Below are 27,531 nucleotides of genomic sequence, written 5' to 3'. Positions count from 1 at the left end.
AGAAGAGATATTACCGATCAGGGCATGCACAAGTGACTTGACAGGTGATTTTTTGAGAAAGGTATGGTTTTTGGTGTATGAACAACCTGATCATCAGAACCTAGTGACGTGTCAGTTCATACATTGATTTTTAGAGCTGCATTTGGAAGACAAAGTATACATCAAAAAAACTGCAGTGTTAAAATGACTTTCAATCTTTAACATTTTCTCTTTCATTTTTGGTTCATTGGTTCACATTTTTGGATAATATTCTTCAAAACCTGAGAAAGGAGTTCGATTACTTACATCAGATAGAACTGTTTACATTACATCTGAATCATCTGATAACTCCAGAAATCAGATAAAGCATGTAAACAGGCAGTGAGAGAAGACAGAGATTTAGTAGTGTTCCTGGGTGAATTTATGGCTCACCTTTACCTCACCTTCTGGCATGAATATTTTAGACATCCCTCACCACTCATCTGACCCTACCAGGACAATGAAAAAATATTGACCACATTTGAGAGCCAGATGTGCTAGTAACAAATGGTGTACTGTTCTTGCATGAACTCCCATGCAGGTATAGTCTTGTGAGTGCAATTTGGGTCAGATATATAGAGATACAAATGCGAATCAATGAGCGGGACATGCCTTTAGTCTACCACAAATTTCTTTAGTTGACTGCATCCCTGATGTACTGTATACTCCCAGCTGCTGTCACTATAACCTGTGTAACATCTGCTTCTAATACTGAGCCGATCATATGCAACTGGGGCCCTCAGGTCAGGTGCACGGACCCCTGGGAACAAACTGTCCTCTCTGGCACAACAGTCAAACTACAGTAAACCATCGAGTGTAAGGTTCCCAGGCGGCGAAGTGTCCTCAACAAACATCCAATTCAAGCCTTAATTGTCCCATACAGTCAATATTTGTCAGGGACCAGCCTCGGTAATGTTCATGAAGTGACTAAATCAATATGGTATAATGGTGAGATGAAGTCCATTCCCCTCAGACTGCGCCAGTGACACCTCTATTATGTTTCTGCAGCGGGCCAAAAGACACCTTAAAAGCATGGATTTAAAAAAAAAAAGTACTTATTCAGGGTTATGTACAGTGGATCGTTTCAAAATTCCAAAAAGAAATCCTGAGGAATTTGGGACCTATTATGCAAAATTGACTTTTCAGAGATTTTAACCATGTTATAGTTGTTGTTATAGTTTCTTATTTACCCTCTCAACATTGCATTTAATGTGATCCATGCTTGTTTGAGTAATCTTTATACTCCTGTATCCAAGACGTCATTGCTCCAATTGTCAAGAAAACTCTGTTCTCGACACGCTGTTTTACCAAAAAAAGACTCATAACAGGTATTAGACTTTCTTACTCTGATCAGAGGGGATCAGAGGGAAGGAAGAAGAAACTACACAAGCTGCTTCCATGAGGTCTTCTTCTGCCTTCTCTACCATCTCCTTTTCAGAGCAGGCTTTTATTAACAGCTTGATATTCCTCAGCAATTTCCTTATTTGTCAGTAGAACAACATCTCAGTCCCCTCCCCACATTCACATGGCCTTTCTGATCTTTAAGGTTACCCATCTGTTGACCCTTCAACTTTTCAACTTAGTTCAATTACTTTACAACTTGTTTATACAGACTTGTAGTTTTCCACCTGGTTAGTCTCACAACACAATATAAGCATAAAATTCATTAATGATAAAACATAATTTCATTCACACCAATCAACCCCCATTTTTACCACCACAGGTATACTCCCACTGCTCTGTACTCACTTTGTTCTCTAATTTTATTTTCTTAATCGATGACACGCATAGAATTTGTGTGTTTCTTAGCTATTTTGGCACCAATGAAAATAAAACTGCTACTCGCTAATGTGGCGTGCAACTATCTATAAAAAGTGCTGAGTTGTACTGCTCTTTGTTTCGATCAATATTGCAATTTAAAATGTTATAACGTAATGATCCAGGGGTGTCAGATTTTACAACTATATAGCAGACTCAAGCACAGTATGTTTTCTTTAAGGGTCCAATGCTACGAAAAAAACAACAGGTTTTAATGAGGGAAAGGATCTAGTAAGAAAACCAATTTGTTTTTTTTAACTGAGGAGTCGATCGGCCTTACACTGCAATAAACTACTCCTGAGTCTTATGTTTGCATTATGTAGCAACTCAGGACCAAGACTATGATCCTTATACTCTTTACTTACTGTTCTGAATATAGAAATATAGTCTCATAATGAAATTTGTAGCTTGATTGTATCATATCTTGTACTTATAATTGTCTTTTTCCATTATTCTCTTGTCTATACCAGACTTTAGCCTCTGGCATAGTGCACAGACTGGGCCATAAGCTTTTGTGTAATTGTAATTCTACTCCGGCACGCTCCTTTACAATATGTCATTTTGAGATACACAGTTTGCATTTTAAATTGAGGTAATGATGGTCTTAATATATAGCCCATTGCCGCTCTGCACATTCATATTCCGCAGATATGGAGATGCAGGTCTATGTGTTGTTCATTAGATACGCTATCGGAGCTGGGAGGATGAGCTGGCTCGTTGCCATGGGAGACGGGCAAACCTGAACACTCATTAGTCCCTATTCTGTATTTTTGGGCCTGTCTGGAACTCCTCTTCCTCTGTCCCTGAGCTGTAATGAATGGAAGGTCAGGCCACAATCCTGCTCTGCTATATTCAGCTTAGCGTCAATGTCAACTTCTGCAGTAATTTTTCACAGCTTAAAAAATGCAAATCACCGACTTCTGATCAAGACGTTTTGCTCTTTAAGGTTAAGTAAGGTACTTAATTGTCATCCTCGGAAAATTTGCCCTCTGCATTTGACCCATTTGTCAATACTGCTGGGGCAACCTGTCAGGAGCAGGGGGAGGGGACACATGTTCAAATCTTGAGCTAGTCTTGGTCACGACTACCTCAGCTGAAGGATTTTACCTATTGGGTGTTTAAAATTCTGTCTCAAATTTGGAAACTACAGTGGAAATAACTGAAATAATAATAATGTCATGAATATTTTGTTTGTATTTGGCAGTAACATTCTGTCCTGGGACATTCCCTGTTGTCAATAATTAAGCTCGCTGTTATGATACCAGTGGTCCATACTATTATTTGGGGACTGCTGATTATAACAGCTCTAAGGCACTGAGCAGTAAATAAATTGACTGACCAACTAATCATCATGCAAAATGTAATTAAAAAGTGAGCACGCAGCTTCCTTTAAGACACAGAGATAGCAAACACAGACTGTAAACATCTGATGCATGCATAAATAATTCCGTTAAGGTGTAATTGGAAATCCGTCACTGCTTTTTTCAATACGGTCAAGATAAGCAATTGGTTGGAAACTGTGCGAATTGTCAGCACAGGGATGTATAATATTCAAGTTAGCCATAGTATTTTATTTAACTTAATTTTGTGCATGTTTTTTCTCATAGCAGACCATTTCGGAAGCTGCATTTGACTGAGTTGTTAATGTGAATTCAAGCCTGAAGCTCTGACTGCCTCATCAGTGACCACATCCATATTCAACAGCTCAGCCCAGTTAAGTGTTCCTCCAGCGAGTGGTGACAGTTCACAGCTGTGGTCCTCTGATACACGGAGCCAATAACAATAAGAAACTCAACTCGTACATCTCCAAGAAGTAGGGCTGCAAGATTAATTGCAATCGAAATGAAATCGCAATTTGAATGAACGCAATTAGCAAATCGCAAAGGTGGAATTTTCCGAGCGTTCTGGTTCGTCTTATCAACCCAAAACATGTACAGTAGGCTAATCCTCCTGGCTCCAGATCAAAAGTTGTTTGGGCTAACTACTTATTCCACAGCGACTGGTTGAAGGATGGGTCAAACGCAGAAGACATACAGTATTTCCCTCTGGAGACAATAGGGTCTTAAAACTAAACAAAAAAGCTATTGTCTGTTGTGGTGTTTATCCTGTTAAGTGTGGTAGTTATTTAATTGCACATTCCTGGCTTCGTGAATGGATTCCCTTATGGCAGGAGATGTAATTTGAGTTGGTGTCACAGGTTCTTGTATAGAGCCAAATCCTTGAGTCCACAGGGAGATGTTAGTGAATAGTAGCAGATTTCTCCTGACCTGTGCATGTGCTTCTTAATTAACCTGCCCAATAACAACATGCAGGTGGACAAAGGAGCTGACTCCATAGCTGATGTTGTGCATTTATTATTGTTGAAAAGTGTCAGGTGCTGCACAAACAAGCTTTTTATGAATACGAGGCTTATGCGAGACTCAAAATCTTAGCGTTTATTGTTTTAACGATGCACTATACATTTTCTCCATTTATTGTTTCCATGGAGATGTTATTGCTTACAGTGTTCTACAATATGGGATTAAATGTATCTATCTTCATGGAGCAGGTGGCACCTCAAGGCCAAGTTATAGGTCATATCTGTGGAGAAAGAAGAAGTCTTTTTCACTAGAATTTATGCTTTTCATTGTATTTTTAAGAAACAAAAACGTGTACAATTGAATACATGCAAAATAGGTTTAATGCCATACTGTGGAACATTGAAGGCATAGCAACAACACCCCCATGGAGACCCCCAACAGAAAAGTTACATAATACATTTTTAAAGCTAACATTTAACACAAATACTGTTTACTGTTATCAATTAAAATACTACGTCATAGTATTTTTAAGCAACAACTTGTACAATTAAGTGTGTGCAAAATAGGTTTAATGTCATACTGTGGAACATTCAAGGCAAAGCAATAACATCCCCATCGAGACTCCTAACAGAAAAGTTACATAATATATTTTTAAAGCAAACATTTAAGACAAATAGCGTTTACTGTTATCAATTAAAATACTACGCCATGGTATTTTTAAGCAACAACTCGTACAATTTAGTACATGCAAAATAGGTTTAATGACATACTGTGGAACATTCAAGGCAAAGCAATAACATCTCCATGGAGATTTCCAACAGAAAAGTTACATATTGTACTTTTAAAGGTAACATTTAAGACAAATACAGTTTACAGTTATCAGTTAAAATACTGTGTCAACGTAATGCTGCATCAGTCTTAACGAAAACTAAACCCTAAGCTCAATCAAACCAAATAAACTATTCTGAATGCGCACTCTGCTTATTCAGGCTTCACTCCAAGGAAAAGACAGCAGTTTCTAGGAACAAAGGACTGTAGTGAGCGCTCATCATTAATGTGATTTCTATATTTACAGTACACATCGTCGCGTTAGGACATCCCTGTTTCCAAGGTAGAGCAATTTGCATTCCAGTCGTGGTTTCTTCTTTAGATCTGCCTTTCCTTTCATGTTGAAGTGCAGTGATGTCAAGGTAAAACCCGCCTCTGCATCCTGTTCTTGACCAATGGGAGCGCGGCATCGGAGGTGTGGGTGGGGAAAAACGCGTCGGGTCCCCTGTGGTTCCCGTGGTGCGTTTGAAGTTACAGTACAAAGCGTCTGTGAGTCACTCCGTCATGGCTCCTCTCTCCTCTCTTCTTTCATCCGTGTCTCCGTAGTCGCCGTTCTCATATTCTGTGGACACTGTGAGGGGAAAGCTGTGGCGGTTCGTTAAGCAGAGGTCATTGGGAGTCTGAGCGCTGGGTTGATGTTTGCCAAATGGAAGCGACTAGGCTACACAGATGGTCCGTCTGTTTGCAGTTTGATTGAAATTGAAAGACACACACATGCTGTACACAAGCGTGAGGCAGACAGGAAATGCCTCTTTTAAGGTTTTAATAATAGTACGGTGAAGATATCTACCCAGTTTAACAGTAGAAATCAATGTCCACATGCAATTAAGTGTAAAACATTGGATTTATATGGCAGTTTTTAAGTCACCCAAAGCGCTTCGCAATACATTATGTGTTCACTCTCTACTACTGGTGGTAAACGACTGTAGCTGCAGCATACATGGGGTAAATGGACAGAAGCCAGGCTGCCAATCTGCGGCATCAGCCCCTTCGACCACCACCAGCTACTCACGCAAACACCACTTTCATACTGGGCAAGGTGGATGAAGTGTCTAGCCTAAGGACCCAACAACAGCTTGCACTAGAGTCACTGATGCCCCACTGTGGTACTTGATATACTCCCAGCAGTCTCCCGTCTCATACTAACCAATAGTCATACTCCAAAATCAGACGAGATCAGGCATTCTCAGGTAATATACATTCTTCTTGTTCTTCTCTGTGGGTTTGGTGCATCCCCTTAAACAACCAAAACATTTTAGAGATTGTTCAAATAACTTTACTTTTTATGAACTTTCAGTTACACTACTAATTGCTGAGTATCACCATTCTCTGGATAAGAAATGCCAAATGTCATAGGTTATGGTTTAATTAGCACCTTCCACAACGAGAAATGTTAATGTGCTTGGAAAAACGGTGGGTTGTTTCACTATCGCTACAGCTACGAAATAGCTCGACTACAAAAATGATGGTGTAAAATGAGCGTACAATTGTCAATAATACAATAAGTCTTCCGGCTGTAACTGTAAACGTCTGCGAGAGAGCTGGCAGGAAATCAAAACATTTTATACATGAGGTGCAAATCCTGGAAAAACATCTGAATTTTAAAACAGGAAATGCGCTGCACCACTGCTAAAGATCTGAAGGAGGATGTTATCAATTACATGTCGTGACAGAAAAAATGTTTGTGTTGATTAATCCCTTCGCGTTGTAAACGGAAATCTGGCGAACAAGCTACAGCGTATCATCCCTCATATTGATTGTAAATATGAAATGGTTAGTTACAAATGCAACCGATTCCAGACTGGTTATGTGCAAAATATTGAAAATAAGTCATCTAGACATAAAACATAAATGAGTTTCTTTTGCTTTTTAAAATTTGTGCTGTGTAACTTTTCCGATCGCTCTTTCATTTACAGTTGTTTTATCTAACTTGAAATCATGCAGTCTTATAGTGAGTAGGTTCACGTTTCTATAGATCTAACCTGTAACTTGGCTTGTTAGTGCCACGGGCTTGTCTCCATGGAGATAGTTTAATGCCAGACAAATCATTAACATCTCAAGCAGCAGTGGCCCCTCTGAAAAAATGACATAGTGCACTGTTATAAATGAAAACTCGATATTCATCACAGCAGCTACTTTAAAACCCAATTCATTTTAATATAGCCTGGAAGTAAAGCCCTTATCAGTTTAACCAATATATTTAAAATACGCATTATAAAATCTCCTGGTCCAGTGATACAGCGGCACGACTTCAAAGCTGTTTGTCCATGGACTCACATCTGCAGAGTCAGTATATGCCCGCTCAGAATATAGGACAAGATATAATCAGTGTGAAGGAGCATGAGTGTGGGGGATGTGGAGAAGACCGCTCATTAGACTGTCATAGGCTCTGAGCATCTCTGAGCCCAGCCGTGGAAACAGGCTGCAGCAGAACAATGAGAAGAAGAGAGGCGCGAGCTGACTCCAGTGCACTGTACAAACAAAAGGCTATAGAAGGATTGTAATAAGGGAAAATGAGGGCCTAATATTCCAATGCATAATATGGCAGAATATATTATATAAGATAAACCTATGGCGTGCTTGTCAAATATATGTCTTGTTCATCTATAATTTTAATTTAGACTCCGTCATTTGTAATAGTCTTGGGTCTTAATCTTACTTGGGAGATCTATAGTCAATCCTCTGTCAGTAAAAGCTTGTGGTTTGGGAATTTGGAAATGGAGTTCAGTTTTGGAGGTGTTAAAAGCCTCACTTTTTCAAGTTTAGGGAATTAATATTGAAAGACATTTTTCTCATGGGACTGTATAACATAGCAATTTTGGCCCAGCTCTTCATCATAGTAAAACATACACATTTTTATGCATATGGAGTACAGTATTTACTTCTAACCCTAACCCCCTAACTTTAAACCCCTAACCCTAAACCCTTAACCCTAAACCTGTAACCCAAACACTCTAACCCTAGCCCACTAAACCCTAACGCTAACCCCTAACCCTCACAACCTAACCCAATAACCCTAACCATCTAACCCTCTTACCCTCTGTCTAAACTTAATCCTCCAACCCTAACCCCTAACCCTCTAACCCTAACCTTCTAACCCTCTGACCCCCCAACCCTCTAACCCTCTAACCACCTAACCCCCTAACCCCCTAACTCTTTAGCCCTAACCTCCAGCCCTAACACCCTAACCCTCTAATCCTAACCCCTAACCCCTAACCCCCAACCTTAACCCCCTAACCCTCTAAGCCTTTAACCCCCTAACCGTAATCCTCTAACTCTAACCCCATAACCCTCTAATTCTAGCCCTCTAACACTAACCCTTTTACCTTAACCCTCTAATCCTAACCACCAACCCTAATCCCCTAACACTCTTACCCTCTAACACTAAACCTATAATCCTAACCCCCTAACCTTCCCCTCTAACCCTCTACCCTCAACTCTAACCCTCTAACCCTCTAACCCTAACACCCTAAACCCTAACACTAACCCTAACTCTAACCTTAACCCCATCAAATGTATGAGCATCTAAATTTGATGAATAGAATTTCAAGTGCATCTTAAAGCATTTGAACACCAAAATGCAACATAAAACACATGCATTAGTTAAGATTGCTATTGAACACTGGCTCATATTGAAGTGGCAGTTTATTTCTATGATATTCCCCATGGCAAATGATATTTACAACGTGCACGAGTTTCTTCACCTCATCAAGGTTAGAAATCCCACGATGCTTATACTGTTAATGAATATGTTTGCATCAGCAACTTGGTGAAGCACATACACATCTCAGTGGGAGATGAATCATAAAACATGAGCTATTGTTTTTAGCCAAAGACGTAACATTGCATATTGATATTAATGCAGAGGCAGTAATTAGCTACTGGCTGAAACACTTTTGTCCTGGTCCAGAGCCAGACTGGACCTCAGTGAGAGAAGGGGAGACAAGACGGACAGCACCATATGTGGAGATCTGGCAGAGGGCCGTGCATCTGTGGGTTCATCTGCTCTGCCTCCAGCCTCATGCACACAGCAAACATGTTCTGATCATCACAAGAACATTGGCAGACATAAAAGTTTAAAGGTCCCATATATGTCCTCAATGCTTTAAATTCTCCAAACTTTTTATTTATTTATTTTTACCTGTGGACATCTTTCCAATACAACGCATAAGTATGGAAAATGTGTTATTTTGAGATTCAGTTTTGTAATATGTGTGTGGATACTGTGCAGTCTGGTAGAATTTATTAATTTGTAAAAGAAAAAAAAAACAAACATAAAAATACATAAATAAATAAATAAAAATGATAAAAAATAAATAAAATAAAATAGAATAAAATGAAATAAATAAACAAATCCCTTAATCTGTTATATAATCATTTGTCATCCATATAGTTTCATGGGTGAGCCTCATTGCGACATAATCAACATAATCTGCCTATAACCGGATATAATACTGAGAGATTGGGTTCTGTTATCTTCTGCTGACAATAGAGGCAATGAAATGTGTTTAAATGGCAAAGTAGCAGTACTTATATTGCATTAGCTAACAGATGAATGCTTTGTTGAAGATATACAGTAAAGTGTGTGAATGGAACAAGAAGACTAAGGGACTAGGACTGACGGAATCAAGAGGGGATAAAATAAAGTACTGTCAGCAAAGTCAAGAAGTATAACAACAATTATGTAACTCAGGTCAGATGCAGCTCATATATTATAAACATCGTAGCTGATGATCAGAAGTAGACATATGCTTCCTTTCTTGATCATCATCCAAAGTCTATGTATCTCATCTGTCTGAAGTAGATCTATCAACATATCTGCAGCTGTACCAAGTGTACCGTGATTAAAAGTGGATCCATCCTGTAAGTTAGTGATTGGAGTTGTTTGACGAGAGCTGAGTTGGATCAGATGGACTAAAGGGCGACCCTCAGGCCAAACAAACCGGAGCCAGTCCCAGATGGGTTTTTGCTCTCACATTCATTCATGAGATGACATGAGGACTTTAGAGAGGAGAGAAAATATGATGATACATACCTACTCATCAGTAACCATGGGAGACTGCGTATGCTACTGTCCTGTGTGTTAAATGTAATGTAAATGTTGTCCGTATGTGTATGCTAGTATACTCCTCCTTAATAAACCTTATGCTCAAGGGCTTGTAGCAAAGGAGTTAAGTGTTCATAAAACTATCAATTGTGTTATTAACAGTAGATAGACAGTAGATGAGACTGGATTTACACACATCTTCAGGGAGACTTTTCCAGGTTTTAGCTGCATAAAACTCAAACGTCTATTCCCCATGTTTAGTCCAAATCTGGGCACCAGCAGGAGGCCGGTCCCTGAGGTCCTCATGTCAGAGGTGAGACTGCCCACTGTGGACCCCCTAAGGCCCAAAGTAAGATCAGTTCCATAAAAATCTATCAACTAATGAATAAATAGTTGAAATGTATTTTGCTTCACTACAATAAAGATACATTATGTTTGTTTATTCGTAGAGCAGTTGGGTGAACAGATACAAACACATCTGCTTCTGGTGCATGCAGTTCTGCCTCTGCATGTAGTTTTAAGCCTATATCTGAGCCTTCGTGCTACTATTGTTTTTCCGAATCTGCTCCACGTGCGAAAACAAATGTGGTTTTGTACTCTCCTGCGGTTTACAAGCTTTTGAGTGCAAATGTGTTTTTGTGTTAATAAAAGCCATGTGAAAGTATGAATTATGCATCCTCTTTATGCTTACATCTATAGTGATGTTTGCATCCAGAATGGCACTGTAATGTGTTGGCCTGTTAAATTTACATGAGACCAAAGTGGCTTTCTCCTTGAATATTAAGTGCGAAATGCCAAGGCACATTTCTTACTCAGTGTTTTAGGAGAATCAGGTGGATTTGCATGCCAAGCAGTTTCTCAGTGTTTGTTCAGGCCTGGCTGTACTGACCACATTGTGTAACTCAATTAGCAACTCTTCCTGCATAGTTAAGTGGATAGTGACAATGTGTCCCTATTACAGAACAATCTCATTTATTTAGTTACAGATCTTTTTGAATCTCCTATGAGTTAGTTGTGAGTTCTTAATAAGCAGTACATACATTTCAGATTGTTATTTCACTATATAGATATTGGAATTATTAGGTCTTAAATCTGTTTACTCAAGTACATTTACTTTAGTAACTTTCTCTTGGCGACAGTACCCACCTCCGGTCACAACTCAATCCTAAGCTCTATTCCCTCAGTAGAAAAAAAGACGTTTTTGTCATTTTGGAAAAGAGCTAACAGAATGAAACCCTGGCCAAAATAAACTTTCTCTCCAGCCTAAAGCTCTTTCAACTCCCGCATACGGACTGCCGCTGTAAAGCTGCACAGACATAAGCTTCTTTCCCAAATGTTTGTTTCCGAGACTTGTGCTGGTGCCTTCAGGGACAATGGGATCGTTCAGCCTCAGGACACAGGTGCCACTCTGTGCTTTGGCAGCAGACTCTCCTGTTTTCAGATGCCATACCCCCTGGTTATTGTGAGAAGGATGGAACATGGCCACCTGGCGACAGCAATATAAGACTTACCTGAGTATAACAGTTGACAGATAATCCAACTAGATGAGTCGTCTTTATTTGCACATAGACCTGTCACGATAATCACTATATCGACTGGAACAATGCATTTTGGTACCTCGGTATTTATCATTTGTACTATTTCTTTGCAGTAGTAGGGGGATTTTAGGCGTTTTCAAGTAATACGATTAGATTTTAGCTTCAGAGGGTTGAATAAATAACTTCTGTGGGTAATTATGAGTTAATTCTGCTATTCATTTGTTGCAGGCCTTTTAATGATACAGTATATTTAGAAATTGGTTTACTGGGATTGTACTGCTCTGTGTGTGGCATAAAACAGTCTCAATATTATCGTTTATCATTGTATTTCTGCGTACCCATATATTGTACTTTAAAATGTGTTAACCGTTCACCACCACCAAGTCTAGGTAGTGAAAAAGTGACGCTATTAAAATGTGCTCATATCTTCCCCCAGACCATCTCACCATTCCTACGGTTACTTCTGGATTACCAAGCTGATGTTGTGTATGTTGTGCGTTTAGCTGGTGCTGCCGGAGTACTCCATCCATGGGCTCTTCTGCATCATGTTCCTGTGTGCTCAGGAGTGGCTGACGGTGGGCCTCAACATCCCCCTTCTCTTCTACAACACATGGAGGTAACTATACTATCTGTCTGTACTGTATGTACGCAGGACTACGGTAAGAGACAAGGGACAGATCCTGTTGCATTGGTAGTTTTAATAGAACTCAGGGTTTCGAATTTTGTATTTTGGAGTATTAGTTAATTGCAAAGGCTAGACATAGATGGAGGTTAGATGATTAATTATACTGAGACCTGATGCAAACTCCATTGACTCTATGAAGTATGGCATGGGATCGGAAATAAACTCTTGTAAAAAACAGATCAGCCATATGCAAAAATATTTAAAGAATGTGGTAGTATTTGGATAACAATATAAATACCTAAAGATGTATTCGTAATGTACATGACAAATGAAAAGTAAAGATAAAACAGGGGCTACACTAAAGGTACACTAAGTAGCCTTTATGGTGAGGATTTGTCACCGTCTTGCCTCTAGATCACATGTGTCAAACTCAAGGCCCATGGGCCAAATGTGGCCCGCCACGTCAGTTTACATGGCCTGCAACAAATTAAAAGGTATGGTATGAGATACAGTTACAGAAACATTTTTCATATCTATACAAATCCATATGCATATGTAATTTGAATAAGTAACAAATATAGAAACCATTAATTAACCAAATTCAAAAGTAGTTGCATTTAATTAAATTTATTTTACAGTTACATCTGGCCCTTTGAGAGCAACCATTTTGTTGATGTGGCCCTCTGTGAAAATGAGTTTGACACCCCAGCTCTAGATGTTATTGCTTTGCTCAGAATATTCCACAGTATGGCATTACATATCTACGGAAACATCCAGGTAACGCTACTAGGTCAAGTTCGAGGTCAGATCAATGAAGATGTGACAGTAACAATGCATGTTTTTCAAGATATTGTTTAATCAGTAAAAACAAATGTGCTTGAATACATTCCATATTAGTTTAATGCCATAGTGTGGAACATCCGAGGCATATGATTAAATTGAAGAGAATAGCATTAAGGCAACAGACTGTGTAAAATTGTCCAGGCAAAACATCTAGTATATTCTGAACAGCTTAATAAACCTTTTTTCAGACAGACGGAGAATTCCAGATTTTAGACCTGAAGTGAGGTGTATAAAAAAGGGTTGCCAGTCCCTTTGTTCCCTGTGCCTTTGTAGCTACGCGCCTGTTCTTGGCTGTCGGTGTTATGGACTCCACTCTTCTGCTCAGCTGCCTAAACTTACACGAGGAAAGGAAAGGAGGAGAGGAAAGGAGGAGAAAGAGGAAAAGTGTTCTTGCTGTCTCATTAGTGGAGCCGGAGCCCGAAGCCCAGCGGCTACACATGCTGCTTCCTGCACAGCTGAGAGCGGCAGGGACGAGCTAGCAGCTGATAGAGTGGAGTGCGACAGGAGAGAGAGAGAGAGTCCGACAGAGATGGAGCAGGATAAGAAGAACTGAGGTTAGGCTGAGTTACTGAGAGGACACTGATCTAATACTGACAAGAGAAGAGGCAGGAGGCAGGGGGCAGAGAAACAAATAAACGAGTAGCAAGTGAATCTATAGGCCCAAAAAACACTATGTATAACAAACCCATGCATTACCGCTGTACAGACCTAGGAACAAGCTTATATCTTAATAGCTGGAAATGTACCCTGGACCTTCAAGCTATAATTGCTAAAGACTTGTTTATACTTATAGTGGCATTGAGCGTACATACTGTATGCATAAACCACTAATAGTAGCAGTAGTTAGGCTAGATATAGTGACTTAATGTGGAAGTAATTAAATCCATATAGATGCTAATTCCATGCTTACGGTCTTTCTTATCGCTAACAAGCACATCATCACACTGGCACATTCATATGAACAGCATAGGTAAAGTGTATTCCTCAAGGACACAAGCAGTATGCATTGCAAGAAGGATTTCTCAGTATATACCTCGAATACTCACTTTGTTTTTAGATATTACCAGCTTTTAATAAAACATGTTGTTAGAGCCGGAGACTGTTTAAAGAAGTGGATTAAGGGACGTCACTCGTAATGTTCAGCTCCAGTCAAAGGAAGCTCAAGGGCGAATTTGGAGACAAGTTCCATATTTGGAATTCCGGCCACGTGTATCATAGCAACCAAAGAGCCAATCCGGAGCAATCAAAGTGGCGAGCCTGACAGCAGCAGTTACCGACAGAGGGGCGATAGTTTTTCAATGCAAAGTGAATTGGAGCCAGAGTTGATAGATCAGGAAGCGCGCCCATGCTCACTTCCTATTTAGAACGAGGCGGTTAGCAGGTTAGCTATGTCCATTTATATATACAGTCTATGGTTAGCACACTTAGCGCTTCACTTTTTTGGTTAAACTATGTATGTTTAAAGATGCTTGACACAGTTCAGGACAGACAAAACACAAATGAACGAAACAGATACACAGGAGATGCAGTTATTTGAATGCAGTCTTGAACAGGTGAGTTTTCAGGGCTTTTTTGGACACGGTGAGTGTGGATGAGTCCCTGATGTGTTTGGGCAGGGAGCTCCAGAGGGTGGGGGGCAGCAGCAGAGAACGCCCTGTCCCTCCAGGTCTCATGTTTAGTCCTGATGGGGGGAGACAGGAGGTTGGCATCAGCTGATCAGAGAGCTCGGGCGGGTGTGCGGCGGCGAAGGAGCGGTAGGTGGGGGCCAGTTTTTGGAGGGACTAGTTGTAATGTAAAAAAACAAAATCACTCTTAACTTGTGCTATAAGGTCCAGGTGCATACAGAAATATATAAGGAGAGTGACGCTGCTTTCATCTGATGCCAAAGAATTAGAAAGATGGGAGTGGTTTCCATGGCAACAGCTCTTGACACCAGATTAGGTTTGTACAGATCAGAGCAAAGTGTGAGCTGCAGGGAAAGCCCAGGAAGATGATGCGGCATTGATGTTTTATCTCTGTCAGTATAAGCTTATAAATGTGGGCTATACCTCATGCTATGCTACGATCCTATGATTGATAGTATGCTAGTCTTTACGTAGCATTTACAGTGTGCCGTTAACCTCCTCATCATCAAGTCATTATGCATGTATCTCTGTACACAATGCATGAGACCAAACGCTGTGTCAAGATGAAGATGACATTAAGATGCATACATGAATATTTCATACATGCATGGGTCATATGTAGTTAATGGATGTAAACTAATTGTTATGTTCATGTTGCAGCCATTGTTACAACACAGTGTGAATTAACCAGTGCAGTGACTATGGCTGAGAACATGTTTCATTTGTATGGCAGTTTTATTAACATCTGATAAGGCTATAAGCATGGTAATAGTGGTTGGTGATAATATATGTCTATAATTACCTTAAAACAGACAGAAACATTTAGTCTAATCTCCAAAATAAGTATGTATGCGTGCCCTTTTGTGGTTAATTGCATTGTTCATTTAAGTTTTGGGCTAGGCTTGAACCTCAATCTAGATAACACACACAAAAACAATGTCTATATTCATTTTTTTGCCAATATCACCCACTACTCTGTGCTTAGGTATGTTGTATAGATTCATTGATAAAGTTCCTGTTCCCGACTTTTAGTTCTTCAAATTCAGTCAATGCCTTTTATGCAATGCAGTGCAAAATACTTGGAGACAATACTACCTATGCATTTTAAAAGACATTGTGCTGGATAGAATGAGAACCATATTGAAGCAAAGTTGTGTGACTATTCCAGATGTTGTTTGCTTTTCATGATGCTATAAGAAAATTAAAAAAAAAAAAAAAATGCTGGGATCAAGTTGGCAGAACCTGATGAGAACTATTTGGAAACAGCTGTCTGAACTATCCCCTACAGTTATTTCTTTGTCATGTGAGAGAAAAGACCAAAGTGGGACCAAAGTGGGGTTAAAACTAAAACATGTTCTTTACTTATGGTTCAAAATCGGGTACACAGGCTTTATGTTATTATTATAGTATATATTTTTGCATCAATGTTTATTCTCTAATAGAATAAAGTGAATGGGCCCTTTAGAACAAGTGTGCATTCGTTTTCATTCAAGAGACACAATTCATGCACACATAAAGGGCGCAGTGTATGTGTTCATGCAATTGTATCAGGCTTGGAATCCTGTCTGTTCAAACTGGGACAAATGTAAGCGACGACTTTTCCTTGATCTGTTTCATATGAAGTTGACCATCTCAGTGTAAGTGGTGCATTCTTCATAGTGATCCATTGTGAAAAAAAGTGTTCATCTACTGTACATCCGCTGTGGGGTCCTATAGAGCTGCTGCAGAATATCTGTATTATTCTTTGACATATGACCCCGCAGCTGATTGTGTAACTGTACTGCAGACTTGGGTGAAGTTATATTTGAATATCGATTCAAATCTTAGAGAAGCGGTACTTATCTTGTTTATTTCAAGATAAGCTTTAAAATGACTGTTCACAGACTTTCACTTTAATACGCAATGTTTAGGACAGTTTCTTATTCCAAATCACAATACTCTTTCCTGCATTTACACTTATTCAATGTGTTCAACTCGTTAGCTGATTTTACTGACATGTAACATAGTTGTCATTTCATTTAACAATCTTACCAGTTCTCTTTAAAGGGAACTATGGAACATTTCTGGCTAAGATTCTGCCACTAGGTTGTCTCCGTGTAGACCTGTCAGGATAAATACTATCCTGACTTATTGTTCAATACATGGGGTGGGGGGTCAATATTTATAGTTTTTCTTTGTACTAGTGGGAAATATTTGGTTAATTTTCTGCAACACAATGAGACTTGAACTTATATGGCTCATTATAGACACAAACTAACTACCTAAGTGTTGCATTTTGTCATTTATTTATTGCAGATCGTATTTTTTTTTAAACAATATCGTACATGTAGAATCTTATTGGGAGGATAATTCTGCTTTATGATTTGGTTTCAAGATTCTCATTTATTATCTATACCTCACACTTCAAAATTTTGACAGGTTTATATCCATGTCTTCTTGTCTAAAGCAACCACATCTCCATGGAGACAAACATGTTGCGCTCCCTAACAACAGAAAAGTTACACAGGGCACCTTGTGATTTGACCAGAGCAGTCCTCATTGCAGTCTGTGAACAGTCTTTTCAGTTTTCTCTCTGGCTCTCCCACGTCTGCTGCATGATGTGTCCTCTTAACTCATCATGCCATCTTTCTCCGTGCTGTCCTCCCATCCCCTCCCATCCCCTCCCATCCCGTCCCATCCCATCCCGCCCACATACCCCCTCCCCCCCGGGCTCGTGAACGGGTCAACTACCCGCTGTGTGGTCTTTGCCCCCTGTGGTAGGTACTTTCACTCGCCCACCGACACGAAGGAGCTGCTGTACGATCCGGCATCTGTCATGAATGGAGACACGCTCAAGTTCTGCCTGAAGGAGGCCTGGTGCAAGTTGTCCTTCTTCGTCCTGTCCTTCTTCTACTACCTGTACTGGTGAGCACGGGGGGGAGGGGGGCACAGGAGGGGATATGCAACTTCGGGGACATACGCAAAACACAAATGAATATCAGGAATAGATTTTATTATTTTTATTCAGTATTTGTTTTCAGTTATACAAAGCCATTTTATTACAAATGTATGGTTCAGTTATTGTTTTGTTTTTTTAAATAATAATAATATATATTTTTATTAATAATTTGATTTCAGTACATACATAAATTAATCGTGTTTATCATAATCATCAATATCAAAATGGATCATCCAGTAAAATGCATGTATCTTGGCTAATTATTAATTACAAAATACTGTGTTTTTTATTATTATTTTCAATCAATACAGTTATATGCCAATACCATTTATTTATTTATTTTTTCTTTTTTTTCAATATCACATCTTTAATTCTTTTAAATCTGAGACAGTTGCTCTCCCCCACTAGTTTGTGTTTAGCATATGTTTTTGAAGTATGTCAGCTTTGGGGACCACTGCATGCTCAAATAGCCTGTTTTATGCTTATGAGACTTCAATTTAGGCATCACAGCCAGTTCTGCCTCACACCAAATGAAAATATTTTCTTCCAGCACTGGAGAAGTCAGTGCAACTCTCTGAATAAAGTAACAATTTCTCAGACAGTCACATGCACAACAGGGACACACTGTAGGTTAGCTAGGACAGGCTCTTGAGCTAATGCATGTGATGTTGCGAGAATTTGATTCTTTACTTCATTGACAAGCACTAGCATAATGACAAAGCCTGAAGGATCCACGTGTCAGCAGACATCTCTATGGCAATGTGCCTTTGGGCAATACACCTCTTGTGTTACTCTTGATGATGTTTTTGATTTTTGTGCATAACCACCTTGTTATTAACTGCTCCGGACTCTTCTCTGTTATGTGGGGGCTGCAGTGTGTGGAACCTGGATATATCCCTCTAATAGATCTTATCAATGGATACACTTAAAGGTACAATTCTTATATATTTTTACGTTGTATGTTTCTTTGTTTTTAGTTTAAGTAGTGTATCGTCTGTGTGCGTATAGATTCTATATTTTCTTCAGTCAAGCTAATTTCATGGCCAACCAATCACCTGCAAGATTATATAGCAGATAGGTCAATACTGCCAAAAACTAAACAAAAATGTGAAGACTCAACAGCGCTCCCTCCTGGCATGGTGCAGCGGCACAATGTACTATCTAATGTTAGTGTAGTTTTGTTAAACTCATATCCATTTCCATACAAATGCTGTTTTATTTTCAGGCATAAATGCAACTTTGATAATTTTATAAGTTAATAAAGTGACTCATTTGTACATTGTGAACTTGATACTGAAGTAGTGTATAGGATAAAAGGTAAAGATGCTACGTTTAGAAGGAAGATGTATTAGCTATGGTCTTTTTATTCACATAGTTTGTGTAATTTTGTCCCTAATATTGTTCTGTAAGGATTTTGGCGACAGTGTGCTTTCATGTCAAACTGAACCCATCTGGCTTCCTTCATCCCATTGCGCTGTGTGGCTTTCATCCAAGTGGTGTTTTCAATGTTTTACAGACAACTACAGCAGCTGCAGAGACGAGCAGAGAGGTACTCCTCCTATAGTCTGTTCACTGTCAGTCCAGCCAAGAGTTTGAAAGCCAAGGAAATGAAATATGAAGCATGCAAGTAAAAAAAATAAAAAAAATTAAAAGTGTAACTTTTCTAGAGCTGGGTCAATCACCTGCTTGTCTCCATGGAGATGTTAACACTTTGGCTATTTGGCTAGAATGTTTCACATGATGGCATTAACCTGATCTATCTCCATGGAGACAAGCAAGTGACCTCAACTGGCCAGCTTGCTTACACTAAAATCAAATGCGTTACTTCAAGATATTTTTGAGCAATAAAACCTTAATAGATTTAACTTACCTGGCAAAAAATAGCAACTCAATTGAAAAAAGTAGGTAGCGAACCCCCACCCCCCAGTAGAAAAGCTACATAGTGCCTCTTTATTAACTATCAGCCATGTATTCTTCAGTAGATTTTGATGGGTAAATGTATGATTTTGGACTGACAGTGAATGGGTCTAAAGCCTGCTTCTTGGTCTTGTCTATTTTAACTTTTGCCTCCAGCTCTCCTTTTTCCAATTTTCCTTGAACACAGCATCACCTACTCGCCTGCCTCTGTGCCCTCAATATCCTTTCACCAGCACACTTGTATCCTTGTATCTCTCCAAATGGACAATGCAGCTCTGAATCCTGTATCTGATATCTACACAGACCCAGCCCATGCATGCTCCCACAGCCCCCACACAAACCGTGACCCCCTGAGCTCTAACAAAAGACCAGGTTGAGGGTAATTTCACATCCTTTGTGTTGCTCAGTGAAGCCTGACCACTGCAGATGATCAGCTAGAATCAGCCTCCAACTCTTGATTTTTCCCTTTTTACAATAAGAACAGAAGTGGGTCAGAACTGCAGTTATATGCTTAGTCTGGCCAGATTATTACCATGATTGCAAAGATTTAAACCGTACAGTCACAAGAAACACTATTTGAATGGGCGTTCTTAAGAAAAATATACGTTTTGAGTTTCATAATACAGTAATTCATTGAAAGAATTAAATAGAATCATTAATTTAAGGAGCTTACGGTAGAGTTTCTGCTCCTGTATGTTAAGAGAAGGATCTGAAATAGCCTGTGAATAATATGTACAGATTATTATTACATTATTTAAGTTAAGGAGCAAATTTCGTGTATAAAAATGTAATATGCAAAATTATTCTGCCAATTTTAAACCAGTTATAACCAAGCTACACTGCCTGGCCAAAAAATAAAATAAAATAAATAATGGTCACACACTCTAATATTTCGTTGTTCCGCCTTTAGCTTTGATTACGGCATTCATTCGCCGTGGCATTGTTTTGATTTCACTTCTGCAATGTCACAATAATTATTTCCATCCAGTGTTGCATTAATTTTTCACCAACATCTCACATCGATGATGGTAGAGTCTGACGCTGCACAAAGCCTTCTCCAGCACATCCCAAAGATTCTCAATGGGGTTAAGATCTGGACTCTGTGGTGGACAATCCATGTGTGAAAATTATGTTTCTTGCTCCCTGAACCACTCTTTCACAATTTGAGCCTGATGAATCCCAGCATTATAATCTTGGAATATGCCCGTGCCATCAGGGAAGAAAAAAAATCCATTGATGGAATAACCTGGTCATTCAGTATATTCAGGTGTCAGCTGACCTCATTCTTTGAGCACAGACTGTTACTGAACCTAGACCTGACCAACTGCAGCAACCCCAACCTATTTGCTGAGTTAAATTCAGGTGGTGACTTTTTTTTTTTTGGCCAGGCAACGTATGTTCCCAACATTCCAGCACTTCCCCCATTCCCTCTTTCTCTGAGCAGTTGTATGGATTGTAACGTTGTGGACCAAAATCCCACCTTGGCATGCTTTGAAATGTGTGCTATGTTTTAACTGTACCTTTTGTGTTGATTACCTCAGCCTCAAATTCAAATGATGGAAACAAAAGATGAAGAAATAGATGTTTTGCACTAAGTAGACTTTAGATAAGACGACAGATGTATTTACACACTGATGAGACGTTAATCTTGTTAATGTACAATGTCTTAGTAACGCATTTTGGGACAGTAAGTATAAGGATTCAGTTCTTCTTTCACACAATTAAAAGAATGTAGTGTAAGGAACGCACAAAACCTCACAAAAGCCAAATATTCTAATGGTTTATAGACTAAGATTGAGCAACAATTGAAAGACCAACATGCATCTACTACTAGTATGAACGATCTATATACTTATGGTTAGGTTCGCTCATGTATAAGTCTGAGTTAGCGATGAAAAAAAAAACAAAAAGGAAAAAAATAAAATAAAAATCTTCCAACAAGATGATTTTTCACAAAACAGCCTCTTTCTGTATTCAATAATGCAGTGGATTTCACCTTGATAACCTTTAGTGGTGTGTGCAGCATAAGAAGTCCTCCAGTGGGGGTCTCATTAGAGGACTGTGATGTCCGCTCATTAACTGTAACACTGTGTCGTCGGAGACTCATTTACCTTCTAATGGTCACAGGTCTCTGCTCACAGCCGATCCTCCATTGACACTGTCGTCATAGCAACATGCTCTAGATGCTGAAGTGTGGAGCGCAGAGAGACATGGCGATGCGCTGCCCTAAAACTAAAGTACTGTATCTTTAGACCGTGCCAAGCTTTTATTTGACAGTTAAATCAGTAAAATCTATATAAATTGTTACAGTGATTACACAAGCTAACGCCACGCCTGCTATTGTTTAAGGCTTTTATGGTAAATGATTTGACAGTTACTAAAACGTTATTGCAGCTGTGTGCCTTTGACTATGTTTTGTGAGAGAGGCTGTTAGCATGGACCGGCAGCCACTTTCTGTCAGTTAGCCTTAGGGCAGCTATGGCAGAATTAGCTTGCCACCGTCAAGTTTAAGAATAATGGGTTTATATACTTCTGCTTGTGCTTTCAAAGTGTAATATAAAGCCATTATTAAATTGTTTTCAGCTTCTTGCTACCATTCTTGTACCATGGCTGTGCTTCTGTGTGTATAAATGTTGATCAGAGTGTGAAATGTAATAAGCAAATACATGATATATGACTGTGTACTGCTTAAATATTGATGGTTGAATTGAATAATTTCTGTGGCACCTGAGATGGTTCTTAATGACAGCTGTGATTGGCTGCCTGCTGTTCTTCACACATTCTGGGGTCATGTCACCTGAGAGTACCCCCTTCTGGCCTGGCAATCAAATATTAATGTGGTTAGGTATAACAAGAGGAGTGATACATATTTTAACATAAATAACAAAGCACATAGGATTTTTTTTATTATTTAAAAATCCAGAGACTTTTATGGTGCAGCATATTCCACATTATGTCTAGTTTGTGTGTATAAACAATCAACTAAAGCATTTTCTTAGACCACTGTCCTTGTTAGCTTTAACCACAGAAATAGTCTCTTTCAAGTTTAAATTTCTATTACTTTCATCCAGGTCTTTGTATTCTGGTTTCTTTTGTGTCTTGTGACATTTGTTTAACAGTGCAATAACACAATATGAATAATTTACCTGTCCATTATGAGAATAGTATTGGTCCGAGTACTAAGCCTTGTGGTATTCCTTGCTGCTGACTGTCATAATTCCTTATCTATAGCAAGAATGGTAAAGCTACAATATGCAATAACTCATGCAAAATACTAAAATCAGTTTGTTTATCTTACCAAATACAGTTTTTATATATAAAGAAAAGTTTTGAGCAGTATTTACAGAACTCTTCGGTTGATGGAGGCCCTGGTTCTGACCCTCCTTGATCTGTACTAGTCTCTCATTCTGCACATGCTCATTGCCTCACATGGGTCATCAGCTTGACTTTTTATTTTGCATTTTCACTGGTGCTTCTTTTTCTTCCCAACTAAAGGTTTACTAAACATGCCAGGAAGGACGGATTGTTCTTAGATTTTTAGGCCATGGTAAAAGCCTAAAAATGTAAAATGATCAATTTGAAGTGAAGATGCACAATGAACTGAAACATGTTTAAATTTTAGGAAGTGTTTTTAGTTGTTTTTATGTAGACAACTTTATATTAGGCTAGCTTTTTCCAATGAAATGATGTTGGTTTAAAATTATGCATAATTTCATTTGAAAAAGCTGTTTGTTTTGACGGGTGTTGTGTATAGAGGAGCAAACATAAGCAGCCTAGGCTCACGATCATTATTTTTTAGCTCAGATCAGCATTCCATTAGCACTGGGGGTGAGAAAACAGTTAATTCTACACAGAAAACACCATGGCACATTTTGACAGCTTTCACAATGCGATGGCGGTCGATTCACTTCTTTGTTTGTTCTTTTATTCTTGCAGTATGATCTACGCCTTGGTTACCTCATCATAACAACTGACCAATCAGCGAACAGGAGACGACGCCTCCGAGCCAACCTGCAGTAGTCTCAATGTAGAGACCACCTCACGAACATAGCACTGATCTGGTCTGAGGTCCCACTCGGCTGCTCCGCTGTACATAGGAACTGAAGAACTGTTTGTAACGGGTCTGGTGACTGTATCAGACTTGATCATCACTGCCTGGTTAGTACCACTCACTCTGGCACAACGCTCTGGAGCCAGTAGCAGAGCCGGAGAGCACACGGTAGCGTTTGCACAGTTTGTCTCAGGCACAGTTTCGGTGAAAGCACTGCCCGACCGCACAAGCCCCGCCCTCCTGCCGCGCCTCGCCTCCTGTAGCTTCAGCGAGACCGGTCACACGGAGCACACTGTACAGAGGGATCGAACTGAAGTGAGGGGTGCTCTGGACCACCTCTCCCACCCTGACACATGGCCCCCAGTCTGTGGGTTTTTCTTAACATAGATATTATATAGATATGAATGGCTTTGTGATGTGAGCATTTTTGTGTATTCTTTATAAAGGCATTCTTTCCTTCAGTCCCATTTCCATAAGGTTAAAATTGTATGGTAACTGAAGATTTCAAATCTCGCTTTGGGCCATTAACATGAACATACAAGCTTCCCCCACTTCTGTAGTAGCATCTGACTTGCCCTAGCAAACTCTTGTAGCTAAGTGGATATTGATGTGCAGGTAATGGCTACGTTCAGAGAATTGTGAATTGAAAACTCTAATTTGCGCTGGACGGGGTTGACCCCAGTGTCAGATACACCACAATGCCATTTACACAATAAGCTCTAAGCAGGTATGTTTCCCTTCTGACAGAAGTCAGACCAGAGACCAGTGAAGAGAAATATGGAACAAAAATATTATGGCAAGACCTGTGACACAGGTCGTAATCGTGGTTATTATGAGTGTAATTCTGCACACTCTACACACAGGTGAGATAAAGGGGTAACATCTGCGGCAGCAGCTCAAACCCTGTGGACTGTGTAACTCTAAGGGGGGGCTTTAAAATGAGCCATATTTTTTATCACTTGGTGGAAATGGGGCTGGTGGTATGATCTACTGCAGGTGTGGCTGTCCCTCTGATATGGACTGACATTACAAATGTTATGTTTATCACATTATCACATGTGCTATTATAAATAGTGAGATTCACTTGCTTATGTTTATGCTATTGATTCATTTATAGTTTTTCTTTTGAAATTTGAGTAACACTTAATAATCCTCCAGACATATTTGAGGTAAGCTGTAACCTGTGACGATGCCAGACTTAGTGCTTTTATAAAGGTCCATGTGCTGAGGAGGTGGGGGGCTGACCTCAGTAGAATCATACAGGAAATGCCTCACTGTTGTTGTCCTTGTGTCATTTCATTGTGACAAACTTTTCTAAAACTACAGATTTCCAAAAGAAAACCTGGTGATGATTTTCTAGACAAGCACATTCTTTGCACAAATAGTGTCTTTGATCTTGCACTGAACCGGCAATATTGGGTTATTTATTATTCTACGGTAAAGGTAAAGGTCTTCCAATATTCAGAACTGTCAATCCCCTTTTGACACAGGGAAGCAGTATGAATCTTTTATAGAAAAATGGACCAAATGTCGTCATTCATATTTAAAAATGTTATTTATTTTTGCTTTGTGTGAGTTAATGTGGGCTTGCCATCATGTTTTAGTCTTTTCTTATTTTGGAGAGTAACGTCAAGAAGGAGGACCTAGCATTACCAAATGAAAGACTGTAGCATGCTTCTTCAAACCAACATGAGCTTCACCAGCTTCAGTGTGAACGAGCATTTGTAGATTGGCAGAGCTAAGGAAAAGTCTGTTTATTCAACTGAGCATTTTAGATATCTGGGGATCAGTAATCTGAACTGTCATCATTTCTTAAAAGATCTGGTGACTGAAAACATTTAAATCCTGTATTTTATTCCTTGCACCACCTATAATAGCAGTGGGGTGGTGCAAGTCTCAATTCTGTCTATTTCTCTCAATGAGAACTAAAGTATAGACATAATCACAGTCCCAAGAATCTGTTTTGAACCTTATTGTGTATGTGCTCAGCTCATTTACGTTTAGATATTGTTTATGAAATAAAACATTTTAAAATTAAACTTTGACCTTGGCCTTTGAGTATAACAGTACATGTTTTATTGTTATTATTTATTTATTATTTCTTCATTATTTGAGGCTGACATTTTACATAATGTACATAACATGATGCACTTTCTAGGAACTTTTGTGTCCTAGATGCGTGACCAGACCAGTACCTGCTATAAATTATCTGGCACAGTTAAGAAGCAGTTCTCTGCCAAAAATGGGAGGATGAAAGATGGCCACTTCAGCCTCACAAATAACACTGGCTTTTTGCGGTGCCCCCTTCACAAACACAGCCAAAAATATTACACTCTTTTGGCAGGAGACTCTGAGGCTTTCTATGAATTGGCTCCAGCTCCAGGTTTGTGTGTGTTGTGCATTTGAGCTTTGACTTTGAACAGTGATAACCTGCACTGGACAGAAGCACTTTGCCACATATTGATACAGAATCTCTAAACTACATGTCTTTGCAAAGAACACTTTTGTCAACCCTATTATCACAGTTAAATTCACCGTGTCTTACCCTACTTTTGTTACTTAGAAACTGCATGAACAAAACTGGTTAAAAGACAAAATGTTCCCGCAAATGTTAAAAATGCACTATGCCATAAATTGATACGGGCTAATTGCATAACCCTCAAACAAAGAAAAGTATTGGAGGAATAAAATATGAGTCTTCAGCTGTGTGTATGTAGCTTACTTCAGATCAAAGATAAGGCCAATTGTGATTAGGCTTCTAGAAGACCGCCCTCTGGTGGTTGAATTGTTTGGCACACTAGTAAATGAAAACCTGCATGCGTCTGCTCCAGTCTGTTTTGAAGATAGAAAATGATCCCCAGATTTGATGGACAAGGACTTTCTCCCAATTGGATTTCCCCTCTGCTTGTAGACGACAGTAGCAGCTGTCATGACCGACCCCGGTGAATGGGGCAGGTTGTGGGGGGTAGGTTGGGAGCAGATGCTGGTTGTCTGTGGGAGAGCTCATTTCCACGTTGACTTCCTCTCCACACCACGCTGACCTTCTACACTGTGGCATTAAACACACACACAAACACACACACACACACACACACACACACAAACACACACGCACATGAACCTCCCTCCTCTGTCTCTGTCCTTTACTTCACAGCAGCATCACACACTACTCTATAAAGTGTATTCTCCTGCTCATCCGGGAGCCCCAAACTGCCTGCGGGTAACACTCATTCAAAAGAGATGTTTAAATGTAACAGCTCAGATCTGATCACCAATCATTTAATATTTAAAGCTACACTATGTAACTTTCTGGAGGCAGGAAATCACCTGCATGATTTCGGAGAGATAGAATTACTTCCAGACATTTTCCACGGAGAAAGACTTTTTTTTTTAATTCCATGCTGTGAAAAATTATAGCCAAAGGAACAACATGCAGCTCTGCTCAGAGTAAGGATGCATGTTTTTCTAAGCTTTTCAATGTGATAACAACAACCAAATGAAAAAAACAACAACAACAAAACAAACAATAAAACATACATTTACTTAAGTGGACTTTTTTTAGTAAATACTAATGCACACAATATATATTCTATATTAAATATTTATATATATATATAATATTATTCTGCCTCAGTAATAGACTCCAGTCCCCTCCATCATGGTCACGTGCTTTAGAAATGATGCGATGGGGAGGAGACAAAGCATCAGTGGATAAACCCAAATGGACGTGGCAGAGTGTGGAGTCAGCAGCAGCAGACTTTGAGTCACTTCACCTGCCACATACCTACAGATCTGCTCCTGTCACATGGACCTGAAGAAAACGTCCTGCTGTGTGTGATCATTTACTATGGCAGTTATTCACAACTAGACTTAAGGTCGTAGCACCTGATTTTCAAACTGCGAAAAGAGGTACTTAAAATCACCTATAGCTTTAACAAACTCTCAGAGGAACAGAGGAACTGTGTGTGTGTGTGTGTGGGGGG

At 39.4% G+C, this 27,531-nt stretch overlaps 1 protein-coding gene across 1 annotated transcript in view; it reads left to right on the top strand.

Annotated features, from left to right (window-relative positions):
- cnih3 (cornichon family AMPA receptor auxiliary protein 3) overlaps positions 1-24,051 on the top strand; it is a 56,188-nt gene extending 32,137 nt beyond the window's left edge. The window contains exons 4-6 of the mRNA XM_055232273.1: positions 12,053-12,165; positions 17,403-17,546; positions 23,434-24,051. Of these exons, the coding sequence (XP_055088248.1) occupies positions 12,053-12,165; positions 17,403-17,546; positions 23,434-23,464 (288 nt within the window). The 3' untranslated portion in view covers positions 23,465-24,051. The remainder of the gene's footprint in view (positions 1-12,052; positions 12,166-17,402; positions 17,547-23,433) is intronic.
- The last annotated feature ends 3,480 nt before the right edge of the window (positions 24,052-27,531 follow it).

This window comes from Periophthalmus magnuspinnatus, chromosome 24 (assembly GCF_009829125.3).
Source record: "Periophthalmus magnuspinnatus isolate fPerMag1 chromosome 24, fPerMag1.2.pri, whole genome shotgun sequence".
In the NCBI taxonomy this organism is placed as follows: domain Eukaryota; kingdom Metazoa; phylum Chordata; class Actinopteri; order Gobiiformes; family Gobiidae; genus Periophthalmus; species Periophthalmus magnuspinnatus.
Note: the sequence above shows the minus strand (reverse complement) of the source record. Positions and strands in the feature narration are given on the sequence as shown.